General features: G+C 39.0%; 1 protein-coding gene across 1 annotated transcript in view; it reads right to left on the bottom strand.

The window, feature by feature from the left end:
* The window catches only part of LOC131066496 (uncharacterized oxidoreductase At1g06690, chloroplastic), an 89,626-nt gene extending 77,709 nt beyond the window's left edge, over positions 1-11,917 (bottom strand). The window contains exons 1-3 of the mRNA XM_058001267.2: positions 11,432-11,917; positions 11,001-11,092; positions 10,871-10,911 (exon numbers count right to left, since the gene is read on the bottom strand). Of these exons, the coding sequence (XP_057857250.1) occupies positions 10,871-10,911; positions 11,001-11,092; positions 11,432-11,669 (371 nt within the window). The 5' untranslated portion in view covers positions 11,670-11,917. The remainder of the gene's footprint in view (positions 1-10,870; positions 10,912-11,000; positions 11,093-11,431) is intronic.
* Positions 11,918-12,166: the final 249 nt, after the last annotated feature.

Here is a 12,166-nt window from a genome sequence, read left to right on the forward strand (position 1 = left end):
CCATGCGGTGGCATCAGGTCCCATGTGGCCTCTCGCAAGTCCGTCATGAGCTTCTTTTAGTACACTCGGAATTTCCTCCTCCATCACACATCTGCGCAAGATTTGGTCTGGTCCCATCTTGTACAATAGGCCATTGATCAGTTGGAAGGTTTTGCTCTTTAGTGCCAACTTACGTCGCTCCCCTGGCAACATGTCCTGTGGAAATGTTGAAGTGGACAGATACTCCCCGATATTCTCATACCATGGAGGTAACGCTGCTATTTAGAGCAAATGGGCATTTGGGAAATCTTCATTCACCCCTTCCACAGGTTCACCAGACTTGATTCTTGACAACTGGTCAGCGATGACATGGCTCTTCCCCTGCCGTACTATGATAGTGAAGGTGAACTCCTAAAGTAGTAGCAGCCATCGGCTTACCTGTCCTTGGATTATTGGCTTATTCACCAAATACATCAAGGCCTGATGGTCCACATAGAAGGTGAATGGTGTCGCGAGGAGATAATGGCGAAACTTCTATACAGAGTACACCATTCCAAGTGCCTCCCTCTCCGTCGTGCTATAGTTCCGTTCGGCCTTGGAAAGCAGTCGACTAGCGAAGAAAATGGGGTGATCAAATCCCTGTACGCCCACCTGTGCTAGAGTGGCCCCGATGGCATAGTTGGAGGCATCCACGTGAACGTGGAACTCTTTGTCCCAGTCAGGGTACGCTAGGATTGGTGCACTCACCAGTCAGGATTTTAACTCCTTAAATGCTTCTTCTTGTTTCGTTCCCCACTTGAACGGTTCACCCTTTCTTGTCAGCTTGTCCAAAGGACAAGAGACTTGTGCAAAACTCTTAATAAATCTTCTATAGTAGCCGACATGTCCGGGAAAGGATTTTACTCTCGTGACATCCATGTTCACAATAACTCCTACCTTATCGGGGTCATGTTGTGCGTTTTGCACACACACCCCTCTTCGCAGGGGACCCCCATGTTTTTTTGCAATCTACTGATTAAGGGATAGGGAGAAATGGTTGAGCTTCTCAAAGCCTTTCATGGCCAGTAGTGCGATGAACGTGGGTCGGGTCCACTTAATGGTTTGAACATTTTCCTTTAGACCACCTACAAGCACCAAGATCCTCGTAATGAAGGGAGTAATTCCGAAATTGAAGAAACTCGCCATTTTCCTTTGTATCCCAAATCTGCAGAACCCTAAGTCAACGTCACAATGAGGAGGAGGTCGAACATTTGCCTAAAATCGCACATTCTTATTACAAAGCCCGAAATTCATTTTGAGTAGAAAGGGCAGGTGAGAACCCGAGGTTGCTTGCAAAACTCTAAGTCGCGTGATTTCAATCCAAAATCGTGAGTTAGGAAAAGGAAAAAGAACAAAATCAAGCCAAAATCAAAATCGCACGTCTCCTTCAAAAGGGCCGAAAATGTTCTAAATCCAAAATCGCTCATTTCCCTGTAAAAACGAAACTTACCATTCTTCTCAGTTGGCCGAAGTTTTAAAACTCAAGGCAAATCTCACATTTCGGCCTAAAGACCCAAAATTCATAAAGGGCGTTGAAACAAAAGGATTAAATCGCACAAAATCGCCCATTAAGCCGAATTGCATAAAGGGGAGGCATTCATAGCAAATCGTACGAAATGCTCATGTAGCCCGAAATTTCAAGAGGAACGTTTAATCATTCAAACAGAAAATCGTGCAAGTTTCTTCATATTGCCGAATTTATGCTTAAAGCAAATAGGCGAGGTAGAAGTTCAGTGATTTTGTTGAGTTTGCAAAAGCGAAAATACCCGCTCTCCTTTGCCTGTCAAAACCGACGAAACCCTCGATAATATTCCCACACACTTGGTGATGAAGGTTGGGATGCAAAAAAAATTAAAATAAAATGTCGAACATAAAGTCACCCTTTTCCTTTCAAAGTGACGAATTTTTCCTAGGATGCATGCCAAGTGAATAGGGTGAAAATAAAATAAAAAACAAAGGCATTGTTTTAATCGATTCTCACATTATGCCTCAAAAGGCCGATCCCCCCCCCCTCTCTTGAATGGTAAAGTAACAAGTTTGAGGTGATTTTTTTTTAAAAGCAAGTTTCTTCCCAAGGGACAAAAAAGAAAATAAGAGTGAGCAAAGTTTAAATCAAGAAAATCGCCCAAACCATCAAAAGACCCGAAATATGGAGCAAAGCCATTTAAAGCTAAAGTCAAAATCTCGCATTTGCCTCAAAATACCCGAAGTTTATCAAAGGCAACATTTTGACTTTAAACAAAATCTCCCAAAACCTTCAAATCACCTGAAGTTTTAAAAGGAAGACATTTGTTTCAATAATATCTCGCAAAAGATATGAAACGCACAAATTTTCATCAAGAGGCATTTAAAGTTAAAATATAATATGATTGTTAAATTAATTTATTTAATTTTCAAAATGATTATTAAAAGTAGAATTCATTGTTTGCAGGACAACGTCGGGAAGAGCTAAAGCGAGGATGCAAAGCGCGGGATCAAAAGACGAAGCACGAGGAAGCGCGTCACTGTTGAATCAAAGTTGAAGTCCACCAGCCAGATCGAAGACAAAGAACACACACGGTGCTACAAAATGTGCATTCTTAGAAATACACTGTTGGAAGAAATTCCAGAAAATCAGTCTAAAAACTGAATTGTTTATTGTAAAAAGAACTACTTGTGGGCCCCGTTCAAGATATTTTAAAGCAAAGGAACACAAGACAGTTATTTCCAACTACCGGATTGACCTAAATTGATGCCAAACAGTTGTAGGTAGTTGAAAATGTGGTTGGGGGGATAACTGAGGATTGAATGGGAATGGGTTAAAGATGCCAAGTTCTAGAAGGCAGATCAGGACTGTTGGACGTTGTATATGCGTACAATCGGATGCCTTTTGGCCTCTGTAATGCTCCGGCCACCTTCCAACAAATCATATTGCACATTTTTTACGGGATGTTTGTTGGAAGTTTCAAGGCATTCCTCAATAACTAGTCTATCTACAGTAAGAAGGAAACCCATTTGAATGCACTCAGGGAGTGCATGGAGAGATGTCGGTGGGCCCGATTGGCCCTAAACCCCAAGAAGTGTAGATTCATGGTACCACAAGGTAATCTACTGGGGCACATTGTGTACAAGGATGGGTTGAAGACGAACCTATTGACGTGGCTAAAATCGTATTGTTACAACTCTATCCGGCCAACGCAGAATAGAATGTTCTCGCTGAGTATCTTATCGTCTCTTGTATAAGGAATCCCTAATGCTGTTTTAGTTGATCAAAGGGGACAACCTCAAGGTTCCAAATGTCAGTTCATGACTGGGAGATAGCTCAACAGTTGATGTGTTTTGCTACGAGCACAAGGGGCCTTACGTTTGCAACAAGTTGGTTTGCATCTGATTCTCAAACTGGGAAATAAAAGCAAAAGAGAAAGGGTTTAGGAGACCTAAAATTAACGAGACTGGTGTGCGAGTAGACGGATTCGACATAACCAATCCCTGCTTGGCCAGAATAACTCACAACCTCGCAAGAATGGTGCAATCTTCAAGGGAGACTTAGAAGATTTTCAAATTGCAGGCGCATGCCTAAGCACCCAATTTTGGCACAGCTCAAAAGGAAACCTGCAATTAAACTAAGCACGATTTTAAAGGCTCGGACTAACCATACAAAGGGATACACAATCAGCATATCTCCAATGGTATGAACGCGAATCCATCAAATACCTACATACCAGAAAGGATCTATCTAAACCTGCTGAAGGAAACCATGCAAACAAAAGAAAACCAAGATAACAAACACCATACTTCAATGTTCATATATTGATTTTGGCTGTCATTACAACAATTTCTGCAGCAGTTCTACTCTATTCCTAACTAATAAATTCTAACCTTCTAACAATCTAACCTGATCTAACTGTCTAACTCTAAAAATCTAACCCTTTACAAGAGAAAGGCCTCTACCTTTTATAGATTTTACAATTTGAATCAAAAGTCGGGATTGACTACATCCAACAGTCCTGATATGCCTTCTAGAACTTGGCAGCTTTAACCCATGCCCATTCAATCCTTAATTATCCCCCCAACCACATTTTCAACTACCTACAACTGTTTGGCATCAATTCAAGTCAAGCTAGTAGTTGGAAATAACTGCCTTGTGTTCCTTTGTTTTAAAATATCTTGAACGGGGCCCACAAGCAGTTCTTTTTACAATAAACAATTCAGTTTTTAGACTAATTTTCTAGAATTTCTTCCAACAATGTATTTCTAAGAATGCACATTTTGTAGCATCCTGCGTGTTCTTTGTCTTTGGTCTAGCTGGTGGAGTTCAACTCTAATTCAGCGGTGATGCGCTTCCCCGTGCTTCATCTTTTGATCCTACGCTCCGCATCCTCGCTTTATCTCTTCCCGACGTCGTCCTACAAACAATGAATTCTACGTTTAATAATCATTTTGAAAAATTAAATAAATTAATTTAACAATCATATTAAATTTTAACTTTAAATGCCCCTCGATGAAAATTCGCGCGTTTCATATCTTTTGCGAGATATTATTGCAACAGATGTCTTCCTTTTAAAACTTCACGTGATTTGAAGGTTTTGGCAGATTTTGTTTAAAGTCAAAATGTTGCCTTTGATAAACTTCGGGTATTTTGAGGCAAATGCGAGATTTTGACTTTAGCTTTAAGTGGCTTTGCTCCATATTTCGGGTCTTGTGATGGTTTGGACGATTTTCTTGATTTAAACTTCGCTCACTCTTATTTTCTTTTTTGTCCCTTGGGAAGAAACTTGCTTTTAAAAAAAAATCACCTCAAACTTGTTACTTTACCATTCAAAAGGGGGGGAAATCGGCCTTTTGAGGCATAATGTGAGAATCGATTAAAACAATGCCTTTTTTTTTTTTTTTTTTTTTCACCCCTTTCACTTGGCGTGCATCCTAGGAAAAACTCGACACTTTGAAAGGAAAAGGGCGACTTTATGTTCGCCATTTTATTTTAAATTTTTTTTGCATCCCGACCTTCATCACCAAGTGCGTGGGAATGTTATTGGGGGTTTCATCGGTTTTGACAGGCAGAGGAGAGCGAGTATTTTCGCTTTTGCAAACTCAACAAAATCGCCGAACTTCCACCTCGCCTATTTGCTTTAAGAAGAAATTCAGCAATATGAAGAAACTTGCATGATTTTCTGTTTGAATGATTAAACGCCCCTCTTGAAATTTCGGGCTACATGAGCATTTCGCGCGATTTGCTATGAATGCCTCCCCTTTATGAAATTCGGCTTAATGGGCGATTTTGTGCGATTTAGTCCTTCTGTTTTAATGCCCTTTATGAATTTCGGGTCTTTAGGCCAAAATGTGAGATTTGCCTTGAGTTTTAAAACTTCGGCCAACTGAGAAGAATGGCGAGTTTCGTTTTTACAAGGAAATGAGCGATTTTGGATTTAGAACATTTTCGGCCCTTTTGAAGAAGACGCATGACTTTGTTTTTGGCTTGATTTTGTTCTTTTTCCTTTTCCTAACTTACGATTTTGGATTGAGATCGCGTGACTTAGGGTTTTGTAGGCGACCTCGAGTTCTCACTTGCCCTTTCTACTAAAAATGAATTTCGGGCTTTGTAATAAGAATGTGCGATTTTAGGTAAATGTTCGACCTCCTTCTCATTGTGACGTTGACTTAGGGTTCTGCAGATTCGGAATACAAAGGAAAATGGCGAGTTTCTTCAATTTTAGAATTACTCCCTTCATTACGAGGATCCTGGTGCTTGCAGGTGGTCTAAAGGAAAACGCTCAAACCATGAAGTGTACCCAACCCACGTTCATCGCACTATTAGCCATGAAAGGCTTTGACAAGCTCAACCATTTCTCCCTCTCTCTTAATCAAGTAGATTGCAAAAAAACATGGGGGTCCCCTGCGAAGAGGGGTGTGTGTGCAGAACGCACAACACGTAGCTCTGCAATATTTGTTGTCGGCGATGTTCACGATCGGTCTCTCCCCTTCGGTCTTGAAGTTCAATTAAGTTTTGTGCCAATAACCTCAGAAGGCTCCCGAGAAGATCATATACGGTTGTGTTGACCGTAAGTTCGCCATGTACCGCGACTTCAGGAACGACTCTCTCTCGAGCCTCCCTCTGCACATACTAGGTGACCGAAACCTCCCACAGGTCTACCAAGTCCTTTGTCATTTGATCCTCTCGTGCTTCCACCTGGGTCACCTCTTTGTGTGTATCACTGTCAGTAACGATCAACTGTTGATCGAATGGTCGGCCCATTAGTGCCTACTGCCTGCCGCCATATTGATCTCCGAAATTCAAATCAGCAATAGCGCCAAAATGTTTGGTCCCTCTAGTGTCAGTATAATTCACACAATACAAAAAGTAATACCCACACAATGATTCATAAAGTGCTTAACAGAAGATCATAGAATCACATAGGCAGAAAAATGTCTTTTATTGCATTCCTGAAAACTTAGTACATTATCATTATTACTGTTGGGGTTCCCTTACATGGCAATATATACTACTTGGCGGTTGGCCGAGGTACCAACTGTCATAACTGACACGGGAAACCACACGGACGACTCATTACAGAAGTATTATTAAAACATAACTAAGAGTATTATTCTTATTTGCCGCCTAACAGCAGGGATAGATGGAACACTCCAAAACTGCAAAGGTAATTTCATCTTAAGATATTCAAAAACTATGATAATAGCATCAAATAATATGACTGAACTATTTAGCCTCTTGGTTGGAGCTTAGTTAACTAGATAGAATGAGATGCACATGTTATAAATAGAAGCAGACTCACCAATTGGTATAAAACTCATTATCCAACAAGGCAAACAACTTCAGTTTCCTATCAAGTCATCTACCAAAAGTGTAATCAAAATTCTGCCACTGATTTGCTAGCAAACAGAGCATTGAAATTGCACACTGAGGGCCAGCTCAAAAGAATTTGCAAAAAGGATCAACTCCCTGTATACCTTAAAGGACTGGTAGACATGTAACCAGGACTTATGGGCAGATCCTAACACTCATGAAGAGCCAAAGCAAAATGGACCTCTTGAAGAGGCCTCATCATAAGTTCAGTACTTTCATATTCAGCAAGTGAGAAGTACTGAGACTTATCTTTTATGGTTCTTGAATTTGCCTGCATACATAAGAATATATAAATATGCATGTTGGTGCTGTCATTATGTACAACAAAAGTTTGGTTCATAGTTTCAGCATCTTAGTTGTGGACTTTATCGTCTTTCTCACCACTAGGTATAAAGACTTGAACCATAGGTGGTAATGTCCTTTGATTTATACCTTCGTTGGGTAAGAATCGCTTATGGTTTTTGTCATATAGTTATAATTTTATCAGATTAAGTTCATTTTCTAGTGAACATTTTGGTGCAAAGTCCAACTTGTCCAAAAACTCCTTTGCAGTCCCTTGCAGTTTTGGTGCTTGAAATAATTTCAAATGCTCAATGGAATTTAAAACACAGCCATCTTTAACTTCAACAAGCTTAAATTCGGGTTCTTAATTTTATAATCTCTATACTTGAGGATGAAGCCATGTCTTCTACGATCAGTATTAAACAGCTCCTATTGGAAGAAAAATGCCGCCAAATCTGGATCGTTCGACAGGGGATTTCTCTTCAGTTTGAGAGCTTCCAACCTCACTCTAAGGCCAAATATAAAAGTCAACAGGAGTAAAAAAATTCAAGAGAACAAAGAACACAAGGTGGCTATCTGAAAAAGAAGAGAAATAACAAGAAACATGTAGCAAAGGCATAGAAGATATTGGGAATAACATACACATAAATCTTCTTTACACAAAAAAGTATACAATTTTTCAAGGCCCAAAACCATGTGCCAAGCACCACTTTTCTGTTTATTCTTCTTTCTGATAAAACAAATACTTGAAATAATGAAGAAATATAGCAGTAAAACATAGCTTTATTCACACATGAAATTATTACATAAGTAGACCAAAAATGATCAGCCAGGGACTAGACTCCTTTCCTTATCTACGCAAAGTTTATATAAAGAGCCCAACAGTTGCCAAATAGAACACTACCAATTGACTCCTATAAATACCCAAAAGCCAACAACAATTAATGCATAGTTGGATACAACCATATCAATAATGAATAAAGCATAATAAAGGCATTGTCTGCTGACCGACTATATTGGCAAATTGCTCGATTTCTAAATGTCCTACGTTTAATATATGAGCAACCTATATTGAAAGCATACACATTAAATGTTGATAAGTAATCAGCATGGTGTCTAAGAAACCCACTTTTAATATTTAAGCCACCAATAATAAATTTAGATAAACAGTTGATAGACATCCCAACGTGGTTAAGTTAGATTATGATCATCTTTATATTAAATTTCATGAAAAAGAAATAATGAAACGAGGAAGAAAAATGCAAAACAGCCAGAAATGCAATTGCTCTGTCAAAATAACATTTCTAGTTAAAAGGGAAAATGCATTGAGAAGTTTCCAACTCACTTCACAGGGTTCTAGCATTGAGGATGATGGATTCATGAAGTACGATAAGTTTTTAATTAGCTGAAAAAATATTTAAATTTTCAGACAAACAATGTAATCGAAGAAGGAAGTGGTACTATGTATCCCAACTTCCAAGTATCAATTACCTATAAGGATCAAATTATCATTATTGTGGACATGCATGAATGACAAACACAAAAGGAAGAATGAGCAATTTGGGTTCACAAGAGCAAAGTATGATAAATGTTGGATTTGATAAACCACGTAAATAATGCACTCCAAGTTAGGTTAATGACAACCATATCATTGTTTCATTACCTGAAGTTGGAAGTGGCTTTATCATATAAAAGTCACCTACGATAAAGTGGGTTTTGGAGAATTTTGGGGAAGGGAAGCTTTACTCCCTTTGTGGACAAATCCATGGCTATGGACTTTGCCAAAGGATGGGAAAATAGAAAGGTGATCATGTAGAATATGGAATTTGTGGTTACAGCAGATTTGGTGGTGGAGGTAACAGGGCTTGCTACAGCCATGGCAAAGATATTCGAGGACAGGTGTATGGAAGAGCTATCCATGTCCATTTTCCTTAAGTCAGATGAGAAGCTAATTATAATTCACTTTGGTCATGTAAGGTGTTCTCTCAAACCTCCATGGGACAAGATTGCCCTCTGTCTAATGAGGTACGTGACTTTGGAAGGCCTTTTTAAGTCCATTTACCAATATCATTTCTTTCTGCTGAACTATTTTAGGTAGAAAAAATTCATATCTTTTCCTTTTTATCTACTTTCATCTTTGGAGATGTCCATTAAAGATAGCGAGAAAGCACTCAGTATGTTTCCCCTACACCAGGGGTTAATCATGTGAATTGTCAACCACATGAGGCAATTGAATCCAAGTGTCTCTCATATTGTCAACAAAAAGAATGGCACCAAAGTCAAGAAAATGGTGGAATTTTCAGACTCAAGTTTTAAGAACTCGGAGGAGACAAAGGAAGATAGTTGGGAAGGAATTTGTACTAATACTGGGTTGGAGTCTGAGAGGAAGGAATTCGAAGAAAGTGACTCTGGTGAAAACTAGGTGTAGTGGTTCTAGCGGAAGTTGGGAGAAAAAAAGGAAAGAAGTGGTGTTTCCAAGGCAGACTCGGTTGTCTAGGAAGGAGCCTGCTGAGAAGAGTGCAGGAAGGACCCATGAATTTAAGAAGAATATTGAGACCCCAGAAGTTCAAGACAAGAGGAAAGGTCAAGCCTTTTCTGTCCTTGAAATTGCTACAGGGAAACCCTTCCACAGAATCCAAAATCCTGCCCGCTCTGCCCCCCACTTCCCCCCCTCACTCCACCGCCCACCACCCCACCCAACGATCCCCAAGGCCTTCATATTTCCTTGAGCAAGAGCTGTCTAATGACTTGAATATGGTGAGCCAAATTCTGTCCCTCCATCAAGCCTTTGAGGCACAACACAACCTCATTAAGTGATTTTATGTGGAGATTAACAGGGTAAATATCAAGATGGAGATTGTGGCTAAGAAGCAGAGGAGGGAGACCCAGGTTTCTGTTGTGGAGGACATGAGCATATTCCAAATCTAGGAGGCTATACTCCAGATGAATATGTTGATGGAGGATATCTGTAATCAGAAGGAAAGGATTGTAGTCTTGGAGGAGTTAACGAAACGGCAGAAGTACCAGAATGCTAGGAAGGCTCTAGAACAAGACAAGGCAAATATAAAGGAAAACATAAAAAGGGTCGTCAAGAGCAGTGCTATGGAGATTATTAGCATCAAAGATAAGGTGAAAAAAATGACTGCAGGTTGTGGTCCTGTGATGACTGCCAAACGGAATGCTGGGCGCAGCACAAGAACCAGACGTAACAAAAAGAAAAACAATGAAAATGACAAGAAACAGTCTCAGGACCATCAAGAATTTCAAGAAAGCTTCTTCCAGGCTGAGCTGGAAGCTATTGATACCCTCAAGAGAATGTAATATTTTCTCTGTTGGTTTTTATTTCTGTCTATGCTCTGTGTTTTGCTGTTTTTAGGTTGTTTTGTTGTGGGTCAGCTGTGTTTTTGCTGATGTTTTGTCTCCTGTAAAAACCTTTTATTTACCACTTTAATCAAAAATATTTTAGGATGTTTCAAATTCTCCAAAAAAAAAGAAAAAAATCAAAATCCTTACACAAAGTTGTACTAGTTCAGAATAAATCAAGCTAAAAGTTACGTTATTTCATCCTTATGTGTGAAAAACAGATGCAAATTAACTTTAACGATATATTAATCCAGTTGACTCTACTTGTAGCAGAGCTTAGTGTTGTGCGAGATACGTGAATTTTTATTCTTTGTGAGAAATAGATCTTACAAGAACTAAATGGGTGAACGAGATTGAAGCAGTTACCCTCCTAACAGAGTTTCTGAATTCTCCGCACCAAACGCCAGCTGCAGCATTGACACATAAATCAATCCCTCTTCTTCCCAAAACATCACATTCATGGAAATTAATAAAGAGGCATGTAGATGTCCCCAACCTTGGAACCGTACACCTCTGCAGTATCAAAAAGTGTTATGCCTGCATCTACACTAGCATTGAAAGCTGCCTTGGCTGCCTTCATCTTACGGTCTGCATACATTGATTCACATGCAAATTGTCATTTGAGTAACCTCTGTATGCCAAATGCAGGCCTGGACATCTTGAATTGAAATTCCACCGAAACTAAAAACATTATAAAAGTGGAAGAGCTGTGTATCTCCACAACTGAATGCATCAAAAGGCAAAATGGTGCTATAAGGGTTTTGCAAATGGAAAAGTAAATTTAATCACTTAGCAAGTGAACATTTCATTATGAACAGCATCACCCAATTCAACAAGTGTGATCTTAACCATTGAGAAATCTAAAAACAAGATTCAGTGGGTAATTGTGAACAGAGGTTTAATTGCAGAGAATTCCATAGAACATACCATCCCAGCTAAAATCGTTCCAAAAAGTGGTGTCACCCCATGACCAGGCGCCAATGCCAAGCTTGGTGACCTCTAATTCTGATGCTCCCAACCTCACCGTCTCTTTCTCCATTGTGCTCAACTCATTTCCACCACCAACTTTTGCAACATGTTTCTTGCCAACTGGTCGTATGTTTCCAATGTGGTTTACACGTTGTTTCAATATGAAATTAGAATGAGTGCATATTGTGAGCGCCATGGAGCTTCCCAGCCCAATTTGCTCCAGAAATTTGGTGTATTTATTCAGCACAATATAGAGGAATAGTTGTCACACATTCTATATCTTTTCATATCCAATAATTTGCAACGTCTGCCACTTTATGTCATCTAAGGTGCATGTTCTAAATCTTGACACAGTTCATCTATCATACCGTTCTCCTTTCAAACTGTCCATTTGGACTTTGATGGGATACCAATTGTGAGTTGTGGATGCTACCACATTATTTCAAAGGCATGGTAATATGGGATGGAGCAGTAATAATGTGGTATATATATATAAATTTGATGATCGTTTACACATCAAATTATTATTAAAATTAAGAAATCATATATATATATATATAGAAATTTGATGATCGTTTACATATCAAATGATTATTAAAATTAAGAAATCTTTTTATATAAAAAATCAAAGCTATTTAATTTTATTTTAAATAATTTAAAAATGATATATTATAATTTATTAATAGAATAGAT

This window comes from Cryptomeria japonica, chromosome 8 (genome assembly GCF_030272615.1).
Source record: "Cryptomeria japonica chromosome 8, Sugi_1.0, whole genome shotgun sequence".
NCBI lineage: Eukaryota > Viridiplantae > Streptophyta > Pinopsida > Cupressales > Cupressaceae > Cryptomeria > Cryptomeria japonica.